The sequence below is a fragment of the Podarcis tiliguerta genome (genome assembly GCF_965153285.1).
Source record: "Podarcis tiliguerta genome assembly, chromosome: 18".
NCBI lineage: Eukaryota > Metazoa > Chordata > Lepidosauria > Squamata > Lacertidae > Podarcis > Podarcis tiliguerta.
The window spans coordinates 11,937,540-11,960,092 of NC_139551.1; the positions used below are offsets into that span (position 1 = coordinate 11,937,540).

The following is a 22,553-nucleotide window of genomic DNA, read 5'->3' on the forward strand; positions in this document are numbered from 1 at the left end:
CACGAATACATTAAGGAGAGGTTGGGTTACATAGATCACGGCATGAATACATTAAGAAGAGGTTGGGTTACACAGAATTAACATATGGAGGAGGGAGGGGGGAATATGCAGAGCCGGAGATATGCGTAGATAAGTACATCCTGAGTACCGGTGATGAGAAGACAATGGTCCATGTATGCATAGTCTGCCACCTGGCATTGCCCGGAGGAAGGGCTTGGCAGAGTGATTTGACAGGATTAGGGTCTTCCTGAGTACGTGACCCCTCGCTCGGGGGATTATGGAGGCAGGGAAGGTGTCATGGAGTCCTGAAGAGACTGAGCTGATTGAGACCAAGAGCAAGGAAATCGGAGCTATGGTTGATTTTATATGAATTTCTGAACATTTTAGTCCTTTTCCAGTCCATTTTATATTGGTAATTGAAGTCGGAAACAAAATAGATACATTGTAACAGGATTTGACACTTTTATGAGTTCACGGGTTTCGGTTCCATTGTTCTCTCAGCGGGGAGCCGTCAGCAGCTTGTCAAGAGGTTAAATGAGGCGTGCAGGGCTCACTGAGCTAGCTCTGCAAGGACGAATGCATGGTTCTGATTGGATAGAACGCAGCCATTGAACGCAATGGGGATTTTAGTTCCGTACGGTCTACCAAGGATCCAGATAGGACGAGGGAAGACATAGGGATATTGGGCTTATTTCGACCGTAGGGCAGGTCGGTATAGGAAAGGACACTTTATTTATGGGGTTTGGGGTAGAGTGTGGTGCTTAGGCAACAGTGTGGGGCCAAGAGGGTCCGGTGGGAGGGTGGAGGAAGACATGCCCCCCCCTTTCCGTATCACATCACCTCTTTTATCTCTTCGTCTTTGGTGTCCCATTCTAGCAAAAAATTATACATTTTAGATAAAAGTTTAGATTTACCTTCTAATATTTCTACCTGATATCTAGAATTTTTTTCATTCATCCCTATCTTTTTATCTTCATTCAATAGTGCATTTATTTGTTGAAAATGGAACCAACCTGTTAGTTTCTCTTTTAGTTCTTCATATGCTCTAATTTTCTATCCTTTTTCTGTTCTTACCAATAGATCTTCATAAGTGATTCTTTCGCCTTCCATATTTATTTTTTTAATTGTTAAGATATCAATCGGTGATAACCACCAGGGGGTATTTCTTTCAAGGAGTTTTTTGGTTTTCCCCCAGACCTCGTATAATAGACAGGCCCCTTTGGCGACACTGAAGTTACGTCCTCTCCCCCTGGGCTGAGCACTCAGACCGGCTTCCCTCGTCATCCTCGGGATGGTGCCCTTGCCTCACACAGAAGGCATGGAGGCTCCAGATCCACTGCCATTCAGCAAAGGTTGTGTGTGCGTGCGTGAGAGAAGTGGCATTCAAAGCGCGGGGTGCCAGGGGGTATTCACAGGAATGTCTGTAGCAGGGAATGCATCAGGAACCCACCTGCTTCCTTCTCTCCTCTCCACACCCACCCACCCCTTAGGCAGGGTCTGATCCTTTCACATAGACATGCAAAAACACACAGCCTGTGTGCTTGGCGGTGGCTGGTATTCTTCTTGTAGAACGTGCTAGAAGAGGAAGGCCTGGCTCAGGTGCTGTGAATCTGCCTAAATAAGAAATAGCATTTAGATCTCTCAGCCAGCACAGCTTATACAAGCCCACATGGCTGACTGAGAGAGGCTCCCACTTCCACAAAGGGGCTCAGATTGTTCTCATCATCATATAACTGAGAAGAGGCACCAAAGCATAAAACAAACAGGAGACGGAGGTGATTATGTGATACTTTGCTGTATTGTACATGCAGTCATACATATTAAAAAATGTGCACATTCTGTATAAACAAGGTATAAACAAGCTCTTCTCGCCCCCCCGCCGGGCTGCCGCGACCCGCCTGGCCGGCCGTTGGATTTCTTTTCCCTTTCTGTTTTATTTTTATTTAGATTAGGCCTTCAAGTGAGTTGCATCCATTGGATTCAGTGGGCCTTTGACTTGATTTGATACAACCCTGTTTCTAGGGTCATTCCGCAAGGAAGCAGCAATCTTAACCTCACTTACCTGGGAGTAAGCCCCACTGAAATCAACAAGACCTACTTCCGAGTAGACATGGTTAGGATTGAATGAATGAATGAATTTATTAATACGGTCACAGACCAGCTTCAACACACACAATATCACAAATCATAAAAATATCAGAAATACAAGGGACAATATGACAATGACAAGGATTTAAATATAAAAATTAAAATTAATTGTTAACGTGCCCCCTGTAATTAACATTTAGGGGATTGCGCATTATGGGATAACACTTGCTTCCTGCGATTGATTGCAGACACACAGAATTTAGCTACGTTTAATGTAGTCTTGGGCTTCTTGTCCTCTAGCAGTAGTTTTAGGCTATGGTATTCCAATTCTTTCCTAAACTTTTGCAAAACAGGTGTAATAAAAGTCAAACGTATGTCCTCGTAAAGACAACAACGTAATAGTACATGTGAAGCAGTTTCAACTTCCAACGAGCCACAAGGACAGACCCGTGTTGTGTATGGTTTACTCTCAAATCTGCCCTCATGGTTAGGATTGTTCCCTGCTTGAAAGCATGGCAGCAGAACTTAGGCAGAGGAAGTTCTGCAATGACTTTAAACAAGCCTTGCCTTAAATCAGTGCTTCTCACTTCATCTCAGCTTCTGAGAGCTCCATGCTCCACAGAGCTGCCCAAACTGTTTCAAGAGTCATTCTGGTCCTAGGAGCTCCAGGCCCTCTGAGGCACACCTAGGGTCAATGGCATGAAAATATCATTAATCCTCACATTTGCCACCTGGTTTTATCTGCACAACCACTGGGGTTGCCCCTGAGGGCACAGGCAGGCTTACACCCAGGGTCACTGCTTGACCACCTCCCCCCAGTACAAGAACAGGAAGGCCACAGAAGCAGACTGTCCACTCCAGAGTGACAACTTCAGCCATGCTGTCTCTTCCCTGGAAACTCCTGGAGCTGCATCACTCTTTGGCTTGCAAGTAAGACAACAAAGTAGACCATGGGCATTGCAAAGGGAAAGCAAATCTTCAAAAGATGGTGGCAGTTCTGGCTGATTCAAGTTCTCTCTTTTAGAAGTTTACTAAGAAACCATCTCCAAGAAAGAAAGAAAAAAAGGAGTGATCATATGCAATGTATAAAAATAGTTTCAGTGACTCTGGGCAGAGTCCCTGGGCAGAGCAAAAAAAGGAGAAAAGACGAGCAGAGACGGTTTCCCTTCCTCTCACATGACGGTGCAGCCCCTGGAGGTGGTCCTGGGATCCCCCTGGAGATAGAGAAGGAAGGAGGGCATCAGGAAGCAGCTCCCCAGGCGGCCCCGGCAGAACCCTCTCTCCTGCCCTGGCTAAAGATCAGAGAGGCAGCTTGGATAGAGCTCAGCCTAGCTGTCCTCTTAGCAGCTTCTACCACTTGGGGACCGACCACCCTAGAGAGAGGCAGGGTGGGTGTGCCACAGCCAGTTGGGTGCAGGAAGGAAAGAATCATAGAATCATAGAATCATAGAGTTGGAAGAGACCACAAGGGCCATCGAGTCCAACCCCCTGCCAAGCAGGAAACACCATCAGAGCCCTCCTGACATATGGTTGTCAAGCCTCTGCTTAAAGACCTCCAAAGAAGGAGACTCCACCACACTCCTTGGCAGCAAATTCCACTGTCAAACAGCTCTTACTGTCAGGAAGTTCTTCCTAATGTTTAGGTGGAATCTTCTTTCTTGTAGTTTGGATCCATTGCTCCGTGTCCGCTTCTCTGGAGCAGCAGAAAACAACCTTTCTCCCTCCTCTATGTGACATCCTTTTATATATTTGAACATGGCTATCCTATCCCCCCTTAACCTCCTCTTCTCCAGGCTAAACATGCCCAGCTCCCTTAGCCGTTCCTCATAAGGCATCGTTTCCAGGCCTTTGACCATTTTGGTTGCCCTCCTCTGGACACGTTCCAGTTTGTCAGCGTCCTTCTTGAACTATGGTGCCCAGAACTGGACACAGTACTCCAGGTGAGGTCTGACCAGAGCAGAATACAGTGGCACTATAACTTCCCTTGATCTAGATGCTATACTCCTATTGATGCAGCCCAGAATTGCATTGGCTTTTTTAGCTGCCGCGTCACACTGTTGGCTCATGTCAAGTTTGTGGTCAACCAAGACTCCTAGATCCTTTTCACATGTACTGCTCTCAAGCCAGGTGTCACCCATCTTGTATTTGTGCCTCTCATTTTTTTTGCCCAAGTGCAATACTTTACATTTCTCCCTGTTAAAATTCATCTTGTTTGTTTTGGCCCAGTTCTCTAATCTGTCAAGGTCGTTTTGAAGTGTGATCCTGTCCTCTGGGGTGTTAGCCACCCCTCCCAGTTTGGTGTCATCTGCAAATTTGATCAGGATGCCCTTGAGTCCATCATCCAAGTCGTTGATAAAGATGTTGAATAAGACCGGGCCCAAGACAGAACCCTGTGGCACCCCACTAGTCACTCTTCTCCAGGATGAAGAGGAACCATTGATGAGCACCCTTTGGGTCCGGTCAGTCAGCCAGTTACAAATCCACTGAGTGGTAGCATAGTCAAGACCGCATTTTACCAGCTTCTTTACAAGAATATCATGGGGCACCTTGTCAAATGCCTTGCTGAAATCAAGGTAGACTACATCCACTGCGTTCCCTTCATCTACCAGGCTTGTAATTCTGTCAAAAAATGAGATCAGGTTAGTCTGACATGACTTATTTTTCAGAAATCCATGCTGACTATTGGTGATCACAGCATTCCTTTCTAGGTGCTCACAGATTGTTTGCTTAATGATCTGCTCCAGAATCTTCCCTGGTATTGATGTTAGACTGACTGGGCGGTAATTATTTGGGTCCTCTCTTTTCCCCTTTTTGAAAATAGGGACAACATTTGCCCTCCTCCAGTCTGCCGGGACTTCGCCTGTTCTCCAGGAATTCTCAAAGATGACTGCCAGTGGTTCTGAGATCACATCTGCCAGTTCTTTTAATACTCTTGGATGCAGTTCATCTGGCCCTGGAGACTTGAATACATCTAAACTAGCCAAGTATTCTTGTACTATCACCTTAGTTATTCTGGGCTGTGTTTCCTCTGCTGAATCATTTCCTCCAAATTCTTCAGGTCGGGCATTGTTTTCTTTATCGGAGAAGACTGAGGCAAAGAAGGCATTGAGGAGTTCAGCCCTTTCTGTGTCCCCTGTTTGCATTTCACCATCTTCTCCTCTGAGTGACCCCACTGTTTCTTTGTTCTTCCTTTTGCTACGAACATACCCATAGAAGCCTTTTTTGTTGCTTTTAACCTCTCTAGCAAGCCTGAGTTCATTCTGTGCTTTAGCTTTTCTGACTTTGTGTCTACACGTGCTGGCTATTTGTTTGAATTCCTCTTTGGTGGTTTCCCCCCTTTTCCATTTTTTGTACACATCCTTTTTTAATCTTAACTCAGTTAAAAGTTCTTTAGATAGCCACCCTGGCTTCTTTAGGCACCCTCCATGTTTCCGTCTCATTGGTATTGCCTGAAGTTGTGCTTTTACTATCTCCCTCTTAACAAACTCCCAGCCATCATGAACTCCCTTTCCTTTTAGTATTACTGTCCATGGGATCTCACCCAGCACTTCCCTAAGTTTTGTGAAGTCGGCTTTCTTAAAGTCAAGAAATTGAGTCCTTGTATGCTTGGCTGCTCCTTTCCGTTGTATAGTAAACTTCAGAAGAGCATGATCACTTGCGCCTAATGATCCTTCCACTTCTACCCCATTAACCAGGTCATCGACATTGGTTAGGACCAGATCTAAAATGGCTGTTCCTCTTGTTGCTTCTCCCACTTTCTGGACAACGAAGTTGTCTGCAAGGCCAGTGAGGAATCTGTTTGACCTTATGCTCTTGGCTGAGTTTGACATCCAACAAATATCCGGGTAATTGAAGTCCCCCATTACTACTATCTCCCTTCCTTTTGCATGCTTGGCCATCTGTTCCAGGAAGGCATCATCTATGTCCTCCGTTTGGCTTGGGGATCTATAGTAAACTCCTACAATGAGGTCACTGTTATTCTTCTCTCCCTTAATTTTGACCCAAATGCTCTCACTTTGGCTTTGAGGTTCTAAATCTTGGATCTCTTCACAGGTGTACACATCCCTGACATATAACGCCACTCCTCCTCCTTTCTTGTCTGGTCTGTTTCTCTGAAATAGATTGTATCCCTCCATTTTTACATTCCAATCGTGGGACTTATCCCACCAGGTTTCAGTGATGCCTATTATGTCATATTTAGTTTGCTGTACCAAGAGCTCAAGCTCATCTTGTTTATTTCCCATGCTTTGTGCATTAGTGTACAGACATTGAAGTCCATTAGTCATTCCCCCGTGTCTCTTATTTAAGGATTTTTTCCTCCCACCACTAGGTCTGCTTGCTGTTTGCTCCATTTGGTCTATGACATTTGGATGATCATCTTCATCAATTGATAGACTCCTACCTTCAGGAGCACTGTCTCCCTCCCCCACATTAGTCAGTTTAAAGCCCTCCTGATGAGGTTTCTGAGTTTTTTGGCAAAAACATTCCTCCCAACCGTTGTGAGGTGCAGCCCATCGCTTGCCAGAAGTCCATCTTCAAGAAACTGCAGTCTGTGATCTAAGAATCCAAACCGTTCCTGTTTACACCATTTGCGAAGCCAGCTGTTTACTTCCACTATTTTCCTCTCTCTCCCTGGGCCACGTCGTTCAACTGGGAGGACAGATGAGATGACGATTTGTGCATTTAATTGCTTCAATTTCCTGCCCAGAGCCTCGTAGTCTCTTTTGATCTTCTGGAGGCTATTGCTTGCAGTGTCATTGGTTCCCACATGAACCAAGAGGAAGGGGTATTTGTCAGTGGGTTTTATGATTCCTGGCAGTCGTTCAGTTACATCTTGGATCTTAGCCCCGGGGAGACAGCACACTTCCCGAGACATCTTGTCAGGCCCACAGATCACTGCTTCTGTTCCCCTCAGTAGAGAATCCCCTATCACCACTGCACGCCTCCTCTTAGGTTTGGTCGGGGTTCTTCCGTGAGCAGTCCGTTCCAAGGTCGCCTGCACATTCTCTGAGGACTGACTTTGCTGTTCATCTTCATATACCTGATCGACTGTTATGAGGGAGAGATCCTCAAATGGAGTCTGCTCTTCGTCTTCCATGCTAGGGGAGAGGACCTGAAAGCGATTGTGTATTTCTAAACAATCAGAGCGAACCCTGGGCCTCCTACTTCTTTGAGTCACGTTTCTCCACATATCGGGCTCCTGTGTTGGTGAACTAGCCTCCTTCCCAGGGGAGTCTCCTGTCTCCTCCTTGGTGGAGACGGTGTGCTCTGCTGCTTCCAAGAAGAGCTCCAGCTCTCTAATTCTTTGGAGTGTAGCTACACGTTCCTCCAGTTGCTGGACTTTGTCTTTTAGGAGGGCAATTAACATACAATTGCTGCATGTAAAGCTGCCTGCAACCTTTGGCAAGATGGCAAGCATTGCGCAGGAACTGCAGGCGACTGCAGCTGTTCTCTCCCCCTCCATCTTGAGAACGTGTTGTTGGGGGTGGCTACAGCGGTCCTGCATCATAAAAAGTGTGAAGACAGGACTAATAACTCCCCCCCAAAAAAACCTAGGTCTCCCCCAACAAACGTTTGAGACTAGCTCCCCTAAATCTAAAAGATGGATCAAACTGTGCGCGCCGCTAGAAGAGCAACTCCTGGGCACCACCCACAGCAGAGGTGAGCAGCTGGGAGTCCCTCCCTCCAAGAATCTGCCCTCACAAGTCCTCCCCTTTTCAAAGTGAGTCAGGACCCAGGAACGCTCCCTCTGCCACCCCAGGGAGGAAGAGACTCCTGACTTGGCCAATTTCTTCACTTTCCCTTCTTGAGCAGAGTCAACTCCCAACTCCTTAACCTTTGATAACTAAAAGGCTGGGCCTAACCTGCTCGGCCTTGCTGTGTATTTGTGTGTGAGGGGGGGGGGAGGGAGAGAGAGAGAGCGCAGCTGCCCCTTGGGAGAGACCAAGGTACCCCGTTGTCTCCTTGGAACCACCCCCAAACCATGGCTGCAGTCAGGCCCCAATCGATTCAACCCTTGGTGGGTGGGTGGGTGGGTGGAAGTGTTTTTTCTTCCAGCTACCTGCTGGTGAAAGAGGTCTTCCTCCCCAAACTCTGCCTCCTCATCTTCCTCCCTGTTGTCCTGCAGCACAGCAGATGACTGAGTCAAACTCCTCACAGCAACTTCCTGAGAAGAAGTAGGAGAAACACAGCTCATGTTGAGTGTAGCAGGTGCTCAGTGAATGCTCAAAGGCAGCTTCTTTGTCATGTCCTTGCATCAAAAGCAAGGCAACCTTTTCTTCCCTATTTGGCTTCTCCAGCACTTCCACCCACAGTGCCCCCCTTCGGAGGACCTACCTCTCCATCAGAGTTCACCAGGTAGGTGCGGACACTGGTCCCGGTGCCCCAACTGGTCTGGTGCTTCCACACAAGGACAGAAGGTGGGCTGTGGGCCACCCCAGCATCAGCTGCCCAGATCTAGCAAGAAAGAGACTCCCTCATTCACAGGAAGGGCACCCTTGATCCTTCACCACGCCAGAGGGAGCAGCTCTCCAAGCTGACCCCAATGGCCAGCCCTCCAAGTGGCAGAGGCATCTGGGCTTCCTGCAGGGACCACCCCCCCCCCAGTCGCAGGGAGCCTTTTCTCCAAGGAGGTTCTGCGTCGGGCACGGAAGGTGGGCAGAGCGTGAGCAGGTCTCTGGATACTGGGCAACCAATACCCTCCCTTCCAATGAGGAGGCCTTTTCTCCCGAGGAAAGAACCATGACTTACTGTGACCGCCTGCCCAGCCCGGAGGACATATTTTGGGGTAAATTTGTAAGCCACCTCTTCTCCCTCGCCAATCTTTTTCTTCAGCCTCCAGTTCCCAAGAGACTGATCCTGAGGGAGAAGCAGCAGGACTCAGGGAGCAGCAAAACCAGCCCCAGGGCCAGGCCAGTCAAGGAGGGAAGCCTGAAGGCCCCAACGGTGCTTCGGAGCCAAGACCTCTCTTCCCGCAGCCTACCTTGTCAGAGCGGTTCTTCAGCTGAACAGGGGTCCACGTCCTCCATGCTCTTTTTGTAATATTTTTTATTAATTTTAGCATACAAAAAATTTAAGACATACCACACAAATTGTTACACATATATCCTTATTTGGACTTCCTTCAGCATCTCTGATAGCCTTCCGTCTTAATTATTTCTCCTGCAATTCCTAACTTAATATTGCCTTTACATTTTCTAACAAATTGTTTCTTCCTTTCCATTTTTACAATATTAGAACAGCCCCAGACAAAAATCTCCCAACCATAATAACCTTATGGCCTTATGACTTTTATTAAAAAAAGCAATTAATAAGAGCAACATTTGTTCTAAACAGGCAATAAAAAAGCAACATAAATTATTTCTCTCACAATGGAGTGAAACTGAGCCTCTGGTTACGCACACCAATGTGAGAAGCCTGGGCCATGCGTCAGGGTTGGGGTTTCGCCAGGTTGGCTCCCTTCCCAGGTGGATGATTTTCAGAGAGACTTTTTGCAGAGCATGCCGCTCTCTCTGGAGATGTTCTTGCTGTGGAGTTCAACTCCAGTCCTCAGCTCTCTCTATCCAAACCTCAAGTTGAAGGATGTGGAGAGAAATGGGCCTGGAAATAGTTTATTATGTGTGTCTATCATTGTTTCTGCTTTTTTGCGTCCAGTGCTTTGTACTGCTTCCTAAGAAGTAATTTGTTAATGAAGCAAGAAGAAATGTTCTGCCTGCTCTGATCTTGGGAAATCTTTTAGTTCTGTAACAAGAAAGAATGAGTGCCAGGAGTTTTCTTTCCCCTGCCCTCCTCCATTCCAGCCCCTTTTCCTTTTGTGGACTGTCTTATCACTGGTACTTATAGAATCATAGAGTTGGAAGGGACCCAAGGGTCATCTAGCCCAACCCCCTGCAATGAGGAATCTCAGCTAGTTCATTCATAACAGGTGCCCATCCAACCTCTGCTTAAAAACCTCCAAGGAAGGAGAGGCCACCACCTTCCTAGCTAGTCCATTCTTCTCTCTCGGACAGCTCTTTCTGTCAGAAGGTTCTTCCCGATGTTTGGTTGGAATCTCCTTTCTGGTAACTTGAAGTCATGGGTTCGAGTCGTACTCTCCAGAACAGGAGAAAACAAGCTTGTTTCCTCTTCCATGTGGCAGCCCTCGAGATATTGGAAGATGGCTCTCAGTTTCTCCAGGCTAAACAAACCCAGCTCCCTCAACCATTCCTCATAAGGCTTGGTTTCCAGACCCCAGAATAGGGCTTGATCTTGTAAGCCACTGGTATTAGTAGCAATAAAGGTAACACTAATCACAGTAAGAAAGATATTAGGCATCGTTAACAATTGTTTTTAAGAACATTGTTTACACATTTTTATACTGCTTAACTATGTGTGCAATGCAATTATGTATTCATTGCTTTGAGTAGTAATTTTAAGTGCATTGTTAATATAAGAATGAATGTGCAATACTGTTAAAATGCATATTTTCATAAAATGTAAGCAGAAATAACTGAAGTATCGTATACTAATGCAGTGATTGGACTAATATAACAATCTGATGTCCTGCTTACAAGGCCATCTGGTTGGCCCCTGTGAGAACAGGATGCTGGACTAGTTGGGTCACTGGCCTGATTCAGTCGGATTTTGTTATGTTCTTGCTCTTGTTTTCCAACATTATAGAAGAAGATTGGCTGATATGAGCCTTTTGAGTAATGAGATGTTATTAATTCCTATTAAGATAAACTTGAATACTGCCATTGGTTGCAGTGTGATATAGATAGTGCTTTCTCAAAAAGCCCTTGTCAGAAACTTCCGGATTGGTGGTCTGTGATCTTTTGGGGAGGGTGTGTGAAAGAAACTAGGTTTTTTCTTTTTCAACAAGAAACTGTTGTTGTTGTCATTTTTTATACAGAATGTTTATTGGCATAAGCACATACCAAATGCAGGGAGAATAATGAATGTAAGAAATGCAAATAGAAAAATAAACTGAAAATACAGAGGGGAGGGGGAAACAAGTGAGAGTGCAATGAGAGTATACATTTATCACATATATAGAAGAAAAAGGGGAGTCAAATTAGTTCCCAGTAAAGGAAAAGGAGGAAAAGGAGCTGAAATTTCCCCATGCAAATAGAAATTAGACTTTAGGCTCTGTGTGAAGTCCAGAAGGTGATGAAGAACTCTTGGCCGTCCCTGGGAAGTGGGGGCTCATCCGAAATCCACAGGCACTCCAGATGCTCTTCCAGCGCATCACTCTGGCATCCAGGCTGCCCCTGATGCTGCCGGACTCCAGGCACTGTACTCGCCGTGATCGAGGAAGTCCTTCGCTGCCACCTGGACCTGGTACGTCGCCCCAGGGCGGATCCCAGTCAACACCAAGGAGGTCTGCTCGGTGGGCCTTGTCTGCGAGAGACAAAAGACCACAGCTGTAATTTCATTTCTCAAAAACCTGACACCCACCATGCCACTCTGAAGAAAAAGGAAGCCAGTGTGGCCCAGTCTAGTGGCTACTGACTGGAAGTGGGGAGATGGCTTCAAATCTCCCCCCCCCCCACCCAAACGATGCTTCAGCCAGTTCCGGTATTGTTGTAAAGGAAAATCTGCCCTTTTCCCCCTTATGGGGTATCCAAGAGCCCATATAGAGTCCTTACGTAGGTTCCCTATTGGTAGGAGAAAATAACAGAGGCCAACCAGAGAATACTGAGAAGCAAAGCAGCTAGTAAGCCTGATCTTTATTGATCTGTTGCAACAGGGTCCTCACTCACCACATGCAGGAGGAAGGAGGAACTCAGAACAAAAGTGTGCCTGTCCTTATATAGACATTTTAAATTCCCTCCCTGGAGTCCAAGGCCACCCCCAGATACATCATACCTACATCACAGAGAGGGCGGTCTACAGCAGAAATCTGAGTGCTTTGTTTAACCTCCTGTCTGCCAGGTTACCTGTTTAATGGTCACTTGATTGGATTGCCTGGGGAGCCTGGCCAGTCATTTGTAATGATAAATACTTAGTTCCTGAGCCAGGTCACAGGCTCACACCCTATTCATATCTTAAATGTGCCCTCAAGACAGGATTTGTGAAGGAAAAGACAATGGGGAGGCTTTTCCAGTTTGACCTTGCAGAGAAAAGATTTGGTCAGTTTGGGAATCAAAAATGGTTTCAGGTTGGTCTTCCTGTGCTGATCTATATATGTGCTTGGTTGGTAACACTTATGAACATTTAACATATATCTAAAACCTCAAAGTTCCTATCACAGTATCTCTGCCTTATCTACCTCAAAGTTTGTTGTGAAGATAAAATGCGAGGGCAGAGACCTTAAGCAACTTTAAAGGCATCCAAGTTGGTGCCCGTCGCTGCTCCCTGTGGGAATGCGTGGAGAAGGGGCTTCTTTTATCCAGAATTCACTTTCATTGGAGGTCCCCGAGTTCTAGTGTCAAGAGAGTGAGAGAAAAAGCTTTCTCTGCCCACTCACCTGGCTTCATTATATACCCTTCTACAGTGGTACCTTGGTTCTCAAACGCCTTGGCACTCAAACAACTTGGAACCCAAACACTGCAAACCTGGAAGTACCGTAAGTGTTCTGGTTTGCAAACTTCTTTTGGAAGCTGAGCATGCTCCGTTTTGAGTGACACACTTCCATTTTGAGTGTTATACTGTTTTTGCTATTTATTTTGCGTTTTTGTTTTTGTGGCTTTTTTGTTTTGTTTTTGTGACTGTGTGGAACTTATGGATTGTGTGACTGCAGTAGATTGTTTCTTGCTTTCCTTTTATGGAAATTCATGTTAAATTGCTGTTTAGTGGTTGTTTTTAAAAGTCTGGAACGAATTAATCCATTTTACATTACTTTCTGTGGGAAAGCATGGTTTGGTTTTGGAACGGACTTCCAGAATGGATTAAGTTTGAGAACCAAGGTATCACAGTATTTGGACCCCCCTCGCCTAAAATTCACAGCGCAATTTCTTACAGGGCCTGCTCGCAATCGTGCTTCAGACTACAGCCATGCTTAGCTGATAGTCTGACTCGTACCCAAGTGGTCCACGATATTACATTGGAAGCCGCCTGGAGTGGCTGGGGTACAAAAATAAATCGTTGCTGCTGCTGCTACTACTGTGGCAACGTGCTCAGGGAAGCCATTTTGAGAGTTAAAATATTAAGCAGGGAAGCCATTTTGTTGCTCTCGGCCAGGTCCCCATATCCACTAAATACACTCAGACACCCACTGCCCAGAGACACACAGAGATAGGCTGATAAGGATTACCAAATGAGGACATGGAAGGGTCATGTCCAACTCCTCATGCCCTGTCTCCAGGCGGAACCTCATGTATCTATCAGAGTATGTGCAATGCTTTTGATTGGATAAAGACCTGATTCAAGACTGTCTAAAGGGAAGCCTCCCCTGTTCCTCGGTGCCACTGCTTGCTGCCGGCAAACAATTAAAGCTTTCTTGCTGGTCATTTGACTGGCCTGACTGGTCATTTGCTACACCACCACTACTACTACTACTATTTCTATTATCTCCAATAAGCCAGCAGCCTGTGGACCAAAGCATTAAAGGAAGGGCTGCAAGAAGAAGCACAACGGTCAAATACACAAAGCGCAGCAATTTTGTCCTAAAGCTACAGAGCCCGGACTCCTATATGGGGCTCTCTCTCACCGTTTTGATGGTGTTGGTTCCATCCCTTGAGTAACGGATCAAGTATTTGAGGGGGAAGTATTCTGGGAATTTCCAGGAGCTGGGGGGCTTCCACACCAAAAGTATCTTCTTCCTCTGGCCCGGGATCTGGGAGACGGTCAAGTCTTCTGGAGGGTCAGGCTTGACTAAGACAAAGCCAGTGCAGAGAACATAATACAAAACAAGCAAGCAAGTGGAGAGATGGAAGAAGCCTGTGTGGCCTACGGTGCCACCTTCACACCAGGCACTAAATGGTTAGGGATCCCAAAGAATCCTGGGAACTGTAGTTTGTTAAGGGTGCTGAGGATTGTTAGGAGACCCCACTAGTCCACTCATGGAACTACAGTTTCCAGAGAGGTTTAACAATCCTTCCCGAGGAACTCTGGGAATTGTGGCTCTGAGGGGGATAGAGCCCTCCTTACAACTTTCAGCACCCTTTACAAACTGCATTACCCAGGATTCTTTGGGGGAAGCCATGCATGTTTAAAGCGCTATAAATGTGTGGTGTTAATGTGGACAACATTTGGAGTCAACCCTGCCAGCCCTGTAAAAGCCACTCTGAATAACACAATGTGCCCTCAAAACTCTGAACCTACAAACCTGTTTCTGTCACCCTTGTGGTTTGAAACCTTTTAAATCCCCCAGTGATGGACACGTTCCCTGTCTCTGCACTGTACAGACTTTTGCCCCAACGAAGCAGTGGGAGACTCTTGCTCATCTGCCTCTACCAGAGGACCAGGGATCCTTCTTTGGGCTAGCTAGTGTGGCCAGGTATTGGCTAGTGACTCATCAGCTCCAGCCATCATGACCAATGGTCAGCCATGATGGAAGCTGTAGTCCAGCAATGTCTAAAGAGCAACAGCATGAATCCTGTTTCCTTCCGTTAGAAAAGTTGCAGGAAATCATGTGTGTCGTGATTCTATGAAAACTTACGGATCTCATTCTGGAAGAAGTAGTAGTGGGTCGTCGCTGCCCCCAGGGGGTTCACCGCTGTTACATTCAGCACATAGGGATTGATGGAGAACATCTGGACATTGTCAATGGAGCAGCTGTTGGCCACTGTGGTAGCTTGGACACACTCCTTTACTTCCCCTCCCATGCCAAGCCTGGGTTGCAAAGAAGTCAGAGATTAGCATGGGCTGCCCAGGCCACCTAGTGACACAGCAAGCTAGCAACGAATCACCCCAAGCGAGCTGGAGTTAACTCTATATTAGCAAAAATGGTCAAAGGCCTGGAAACGATGCCTTATGAGGAACGGCTAAGGGAGCTGGGCATGTTTAGCCTGGAGAAGAGGAGGTTAAGGGGTGATATGATAGCCATGTTCAAATATATAAAAGGATGTCACATAGAGGAGGGAGAAAGGTTGTTTTCTGCTGCTCCAGAGAAGCGGACACGGAGCAATGGATACAAACTACAAGAAAGAAGATTCCACCTAAACATTAGGAAGAACTTCCTGACAGTAAGAGCTGTTCGACAGTGGAATTTGCTGCCAAGGAGTGTGGTGGAGTCTCCTTCTTTGGAAGTCTTTAAGCAGAGGCTTGACAACCATATGTCAGGAGTGCTCTGATGGTGTTTCCTGCTTGGCAGGGGGTTGGACTCGATGACCCTTGTGGTCTCTTCCAACTCTATGATTCTATGATTCTATGATTCTATGATTCTAGCCCTGCAGCCCTTCTGAAAGCTTCACTTCAATTTGATAAATATTGTTTCCTCCGTTTCTGTGAAGAGAGAAGCCGAATTGCCACAGCTGTATCTATGATACCAATAAGAGGGAGTTTCTCCTTTTTACCTGTACGTGGAGGAAAAAAAAGTAGGCAGGTGTGTCTTTGTCTCCAACCTCCAGGAGCAATTGATGGCTGGGTAGGTGGTGGACCAGCACCACACTAAAGGCTTATCAGGTGGGTCTGGAGGAAAGGGAAGAAGCGGAAAAGGTGGCTTAATTAATTATTTCATAAAATTTATGCATTGCTTGATAGTATTAAAAAAAAAACCCTCAAGGAGGTTTACAAAAAAAAGATAAATCAATAAAACGGGGGGGGGGGTCCATAACCATTCTTTAAAGCATACAAAAGTTAAAAGACCACAACAGATTCAAATCACCTTGACTTTCTAAGCATCTGGGCAGGCTTGTCTAAAGGAACGCTTTTAGCAGGCACCAAAATAATACAGTGAAGGCGCCTTCTTGATATCTAGAGGCAGGGAGTTCCAAAGTGCAGGTGCTGCCACACTAAAAGATTGATTTCCTACATGTGTAGAATGGGTTTTATGTGGCACATGTAATACTGCCAATTCTACCTGCTTCCTAGCAACCAGACCCCTCCAGCTGCCTAGGGTGGCTGCTGAGGACAATGTTCTTAATTCTGTCTAGTCCTGGGGGAAGGAGGATCTGCCACTGCCCCACACCCTGACAGTTCCCAGGATTCTGTAGGTGGAAAATTATGCATTAAATGCATGGTGTTTACCCTGTCAATGAGTCACATGACCCATTTTGGTCATTGCTCTCTCTCCACTTTACTATCTGGTGGGGAGACAGTTACATTTGAGTAATTCCGTGAAAATGTCAACCAACAAACACATTTTTCATTTTCATATTCAGCTAAGATGTTCTACATCACTTCAAGAATAATTTTTGTTCACCAACACCACAAAAACAAAACTAGAGGACACCCAAATACCGTGGCTAACACACCACACCTTCTTAATCCAGCAGTAAAATCAGTAGCCACTAGGCCCTCGACCACATTTGAAAACCTTCGCCTGACAGCAGAGGGACACGGCTAGAAGATGGTATCCACAATATACAAGATACTTCTCCAGAATCCCTCAACACAATCAAAAAACAATAGGAGCACGACATAGGCTACGAAATAAACCCTACCCAATAGACTAAAATGTGGTCTAAACCTCCATTGAAAGCCATCTTAGCTAAAAGAAGGGAACTTACTTATAGATGGTACCTAACACCACAGAAATTAGTGCTGACACAACCAGGAACCTCTGGTCTTGGTCTGTGGGAGGTGACTTAAATCACTAAGCTTCTTTCCATTTTTTAATTGGGCTAGAGAGGCTGCAGCTCTACAGGCACATACCTCCACACGTAGTGGGATTTTGATCCAACCCTTTTGGACAGCAATTCTACAAGAAATATGCAAAAGAACTAAACAGGCATTATAAGCCACCCTGAAAATGGTTGAAAGCAGTCTTGAACAAAGTCTAAATGGATTTTTAACGCAATAAGCACCACAAACACAGGGAATGATGTCATTGTGGGAAATGTGATTATCTCAAAAGAAAGTGCAAAAACAGCAATTGAGGTACTGGTGTCAGTTGGCAACTTTGTTGAGTCTGAGACTGGGAAACTGAAAAAAAAATTTGCTGCCCAGCTGATGCAATAGGATATTCCTAAGTATGAAACCCTCTTTTTTTAATAATGGGGACTTCTGTGACATTTACCTTCCCTGCCAATTATGGTATATGGTAAATTGAAACAAAAACCAAATCATTAGGATGTTGCCATGGCTAAGGGTAAATTCCTGTGGACGTTATAACTTTTAAACCCTACTGTGCCTTTAATTAGAAGCTTATTCCTTGTGGCTTCTACAATCATCTCCCACAGACCAAGACCAGACCAAATTAAGGGGCAGCCAATGCCTTAAGATGAAGAAGACCCAAGGAGCAAGCTTCTAATAAACATTGCAGGGGCCTTTGGTGAGCAGGACCTATTTCTAAGAAAATACTATAGAAGAATCTTGGTCATGGGAAAGGCATTGCACGATAGCATGCAATTAAGTGCTACGCTGAATTTTGATTCCTCTTCCAACCAATTCAAAGTAGGGTTTCCCAAACTTGGGTCTCCAGCTGTTTTTGGACTACAGTTCCCATCGTCCTAGCCCTGCAGCTAGGGATAATGGGAATTGTAGTCCAACAACAGCTGGAGACCCAAGTTTGGGAAATCCTGGATTACAGAAAGGCAGACTCTTAGTTAGACTCTGGTGGGGAATCAACCAGAGAGGGGCAGAGTCACAAAAGACCAAACATAAGAACTTGAGACCCAAGGAATGTGGACGGTAATGGTCTTTTTCTACTCACAGCCCAGCTTCAGATGAATTCTCCGCAGCAACCGCCCAGTGGCGAGATCATGGCAACTGTATTCCCCATTCTGAGCCAGGCTGGTGTTCTGCAAAAGAAGGTTGCCATCTCTTCTCACTGCCTTCAAAATCCCACGGAACGTGCTGCTCATTTTCCATCCCACCGTGGAATTGCCTTCAGGGACGGGGCAATGCAAGAGGACTTCAGGCGCCCCAAGGCTGGCGTACTGCTGGTCTAGTGGAACTCCTGTGTTCCCCCCACCCCCCAAAAAAGAACATTGGAAGGGGGGAACAATTAATAATATACAACAGTTGTGTGGTATTGCATCAGAGGAAGAGATAAGCTTGCAGCACTTATCTGTTATTCCAGAGCTTACAAGTAGAATACAAGAAAGAACTCCTATTTTCTTACAATCATAGAATTATAGAGTTGGGAGGGACTCCCAAGGGTCATCTAGTCCAAACCTTTACAATGCAGGAACCACAGCTAATGAATCCCTGACAGATGGTCCTCTGGCCTGTGTGTACAAACCTTCAAGGAAGGAGAGGCCACCACTTTCTGAGGGAGTCCCTTCCACTGGCCAACAGCTTTTACTATCTGAATGCTCATCTTAATGTTTAGCTGGGATCTCCTTTATTGTCATTTTAATCGGTTAATTCAGGTCCTCCTCTCTGGGGCAGCAGGAAGCAAACTTGCTTTATCTTCCATATGAAGCTCTTCAGATATTTGAAGGTGGCTCTCCTATCACCTCTCAGCCTTCTATTCTCACAATGACCCTGTGAGGTTGTGGTTGTTGTTATACTGCCCTGTACTCAGCGGTCTTGGTTACCTGGGCTGAGTTGCTTCAGTGCCTCTTGCCCTAGTGCTATGGACTGTGTCTGCTCAGTGTACATGGGAAACATCAAGGATATCCCTTCATATGGCCTTTGAACCAGGACAATAAAACCAATGCCTGATCCCCTATAAAGGTTTTCAATGTGACCTTGCTATGACTTGCTGGGACTACAAGGGAGCCTTCCCAGACCCATTTGATAATACAAATAAAATAATAATAATAATAATAATAATAATAATAATAATAATAATAATTGATAGGCACCCCAAGCTTGCAATTTGGGCAGTAGATTTGTTCCAACTCTTGATAATTCTACACAATGCACTGAAATGTGCAGTGATGCCCCCAGATTAACCACAACACAAATTAAAGGGGACCACAGGGGCTGCTAAGTAAGAGTTTCAAGACTGGGGGATCCCACCAGTTTTAACCCAACGCAGTATTAAAAGGTTGGAAAGGGGTCCTCTGGGTGATATGGCAGGAGTTGCTCCAGGAAGCAAGGAGCTGGACCTCATGGAGCTCTGGAGAATTGCATGCAGCTTTGGAGCAGCAAAGCAGCCACACTGCCAAGCCTCTCCCATCAGTTGCCTCTCTTCCTGCCATACCTTTTGATCCGTTGAACCAAACAATGTCCTCTTGTGAAGGGAAACCGGGTGACAGGAGAAATGAGATTGTCAGCATTATCCGCTGCATCTTCCTTCAGTGCTTGTGCAGCTTCAAATCCTGTGTGAAAGAGTCATCAAAACTCAACTTATGTAAAATACTTAATATGCAGTATTTTCCAAGCTTACAACTTAACTAAGAAGGACCCCTCCAGACGGCTGGTTTTTTGGTGGGTATATTCTGTAGCATGTTATTGATGCAGTAGGAGTGCATTACAGTAATGGTAGATTTACACTGGACCATCCACAGGTCACTCTGGTTTATTAGTTCTGCAATGTTACCACATTATTGCCGTCTGGAGTGGCACTCTTGTACTATAGTGCAACAAAAGTAGGACAAGAAACTACAACTCAGGAAAATTTGTGTTATTAAAACTTACAAGATTTTAGCAGGAAACAAGAGGATGTGCACCAATTTCAAGTGAAGCCGTATGACCACCTGAAAGCTTTTACAGGCACACATGGTCTTTATTCCTATATACATAAAAATGCAAGGCTGTCATCACACTGTAATTCATGTGGCTGCCAGTAGGTGGTGAACTTTAGCATGATGGCAGGTGGCCCAGGTGAGCTGTTTGATGGGGAGAGGTGCTTTGCAAACCGATCTGTGAAGCCCACCCCCTTCCTTTAAAAGCAAGGGGGGTCATGGTGATCAGGGAGTGGAGGGGAAGAGGAAACGTTTGGGGCAAGCTGGGAGGGGATAGGTGAGTGAGGCGTAAAGGGAGGAGGGGCTGGCGGGGAGGCAGGGGTGGCAAGCAGAGTGAGTGGGGCGGTGGCACCTAGCATTTATTTTATTTAACAAAATTTGTAAACCATTAAATTTTTACTTAAACTAAAAAACCACAACACCTCTAAATGATTTACAAAATTATAAAACAAAATATTAAAATTATCAACAGTCAAAACAAGTAACTAAAAACATAATTAAAATTAGACAATTAAAATAGGCAGCTGAGAGAGAGAGAGATGTTTTTAATTGCAAACTGATGTCGAGGACTGAACTCAAGGCTGGAAAAAAACGAGAATATGAGAGAAACCAAAATTGACAGGTTAGCCCAGCTCTCCATGACTAGCAAGGGCCCCAAAATTCAGTCCTAGGGAGGAGATGGCGTGGCCCCCGGGAACATTGGGAGAGCAACAGGTATGCCATGCCATTGCAGGCTCCTTGGGGCAGAGATCCTTTTACGCTGTGATTTGTTCAAGGCACTGCATTGCATGCTGCTGTCATGGCAACAGTAAATGGAGTCCTAAATTTTTATTTTTAAGGGATGGGGGGCAGGGGGAGGACTCACCAGTAGCAAAGATGTTGCCTTCCGAGTCTGGGCTGGTTCCCGACCGCGTCTCTCTTCAGGAGGCTGGATATCTCTGTGGTTTTGTCTCAACCGCCGGCCTTCCCCTCACTTCCTGGCCCTTTATCTGCTCACAGCTGAGCTCAGGAAGCCTTTTCTCCTAAGAGGGGCCGGATTCCCATAACAGCCCCCCCCCCTGGCTTGGATTTCCCCTCCTGTCACACATCCCGGACAGAACATCCAGAATGACAAAACAGGCTTCCCGAAATGTCCCCAAGGCTGTGTACTCGTGTGTGTGTGTGCGTGCCCCCCCCCCCCCATTTAACACTTATTGGAGCAATTTTTGTTTAGCAAGGGGCATTCCTGATTCTCTCACAACGACCCTGTGAGGTAGGCTCACTGACCAGAAATGGGGGTGGGAGTGGGAGTTATTCAGTATTCCCCCCCCCTTCATTTTAAAGCAGTTATTAGAAGCACAAGTGGCAAGGCTGTTGATAACTATTGTGCCACGTTTATCTATAAGCCTACAGATGCCTTCCAGATGATTTGGAAGGCAGCATCCAACAGATTTGCTGACTGGGGGTTGATGGGAGTTGTAGTCCAAAACTGTTCCGGCTGGGGCCGATAGGAAGAGCCGCCTGAAATATCTGGAGAGCAATAAGTTTGCAAAGGCTCATGCAGATAGAATATCCCTGCTACTCATTTTAGCTTCCTTTGCTAGAGTTATGAGTAGTGGGCGCTAGGTGGAGCTTTTTTCAGTCGGAGCACCCTGTCTTCTCTCAAGCGGGTGTCGTTGCAGTGAGTACCGAAACAAACATTTCAAGTCAAAATGGAAACTGGCCAGTGTGCAAGTTTACCCTTTTATTTAGATTGGAAGACAATAATCAGGCATCCGCACAACACGGCCAGCCCAACGAAGCTGATGTTGAAGAATCATTGCTTTGACACTGGTGATCTTTGCTTCTTCCAGTACACTGGCATTTGTTCGCCTGTCTTCCCAAGTGATGTGTAAAAAGTTTCGGAGACATTGCTGAATCAAAAGAAACAACCACCCACCTCTAAGCAATTTACGGTACATAAAACGATATATGAAAATGCCAATAAAATCAAACTTATATAACAGCCAGGGACAATAAAAAATTATCAAAAGACAGGTGAAATCAACAGTTTTCAAAACTACAGTCACACCTCGGGTTACAGATGCTTTGGGTTGTGCGATTTCGGGTTGCACCGAACCCGAAAGTATTGGAACTGGTTACTTCCAGGTTTCGGCGCTTGCGCATGTGCAGAAGCGCAGAATCGCAACCCACACGGATCACATTCGCAACCCGAGTATCCACTGTAATACAGAAATGCTAAATGCTAATACAGAAATGCCTAAACCTCCACCGCCTTGCAGGATCTCTTCAGGAGAAGAAAAGGCTCAGGAGTAAACACTGCACAACCCCAAAGATGGCTGGATGGCAACTCTTGCCCAACATCTTGCTCTGCAGGGCCAAGAGGGAGGTCTTGTCATCTGGGCAGCCCAGGACCTTCAGAAACACTGCCCAGGCTTGCGCCCTGTGGGGGTCACTTCGATGCTGCTAGCGCAGTTTGACTTCACCCCCTAGAGGCATACTCCAATGTTTCTCAAAACAGATGGATGCCAACAAATATAATATTATTTCAGTTTAAAGACCACTTTATCTAAAGGATCTCAAAGTGGTTTGCATACACAAAAGTACAAAAAAAACTGCCCATGTGTAGAGCTGCACAAATATAAGATGGGGGACACCTGGCATTCAGTAGTACATGAGAAAAGGAACTAGGAGTCCTAGTGGACCACAACCTTAACAACAGTGTGATGTAGCAGTGGGGGGGGGGGGAGCTAATGCTATTTTGGGCTGCATCCACAGAAGTCTAGTGTCCAGAACAAGGGAAGTCATAGTGCCGCTCTATTCTGC

The 22,553-nt window shown here is 45.8% G+C and overlaps 2 protein-coding genes and 1 long non-coding RNA gene across 4 annotated transcripts; 1 reads left to right on the forward strand and 2 right to left on the reverse strand.

The window, feature by feature from the left end:
- Positions 1–3,099: 3,099 nt before the first annotated feature.
- On the reverse strand, positions 3,100–9,513 carry LOC310668267 (lamin-B2-like; the record flags this gene model as incomplete). Its single annotated transcript, XM_083421290.1, has 6 exons — positions 3,100–3,302; positions 8,150–8,254; positions 8,425–8,544; positions 8,839–8,946; positions 9,071–9,119; positions 9,458–9,513. The coding sequence occupies 6 exons, from the start codon at positions 9,511–9,513 to the stop codon at positions 3,261–3,263; spliced, it is 480 nt and encodes a 159-aa protein (XP_083277416.1). The 3' UTR covers positions 3,100–3,260.
- Positions 9,514–10,954: 1,441 nt separating this feature from the next.
- Positions 10,955–20,879, reverse strand: EBI3 (Epstein-Barr virus induced 3). 2 transcript variants are annotated; one of them, XM_083421865.1, is made up of 7 exons: positions 20,614–20,854; positions 19,265–19,382; positions 17,825–18,070; positions 15,525–15,639; positions 14,669–14,841; positions 13,718–13,881; positions 10,955–11,466 (listed from the first exon to the last, which is right to left on the reverse strand). In XM_083421865.1, the coding sequence occupies exons 2-7, from the start codon at positions 19,350–19,352 to the stop codon at positions 11,314–11,316; spliced, it is 939 nt and encodes a 312-aa protein (XP_083277991.1). In that variant the 5' UTR covers positions 19,353–19,382; positions 20,614–20,854; the 3' UTR covers positions 10,955–11,313. The 2 variants fall into 2 exon arrangements, with proteins under 2 accessions (XP_083277991.1, XP_083277992.1); XM_083421866.1 differs by lacking the exon at positions 13,718–13,881 and having other exon boundaries at positions 20,614–20,879.
- On the forward strand, positions 19,396–20,707 carry LOC310668672. The gene is made up of 3 exons (XR_014506780.1): positions 19,396–19,909; positions 19,987–20,565; positions 20,601–20,707. It is a non-coding gene; the product is annotated as an uncharacterized lncRNA (long non-coding RNA).
- Positions 20,880–22,553: the final 1,674 nt, after the last annotated feature.

What these genes read in the sequence shown, in the direction of transcription:
- EBI3 (XM_083421865.1), bottom strand. Translation starts at nt 19,352, where the DNA reads ATGCAGCGGATAATGCTGACAATCTCATTTCTCCTGTCACCCGGTTTC. An exon ending in TTGGTTCAACGGATCAAAAG is followed by an intron (nt 18,071 to 19,264) that starts GTATGGCAGGAA and finishes GGGGGAACACAG; the next exon opens with GAGTTCCACTAGACCAGCAG. An exon ending in AATTCATCTGAAGCTGGGCT is followed by an intron (nt 15,640 to 17,824) that starts GTGAGTAGAAAA and finishes CCTTTCCTCCAG; the next exon opens with ACCCACCTGATAAGCCTTTA.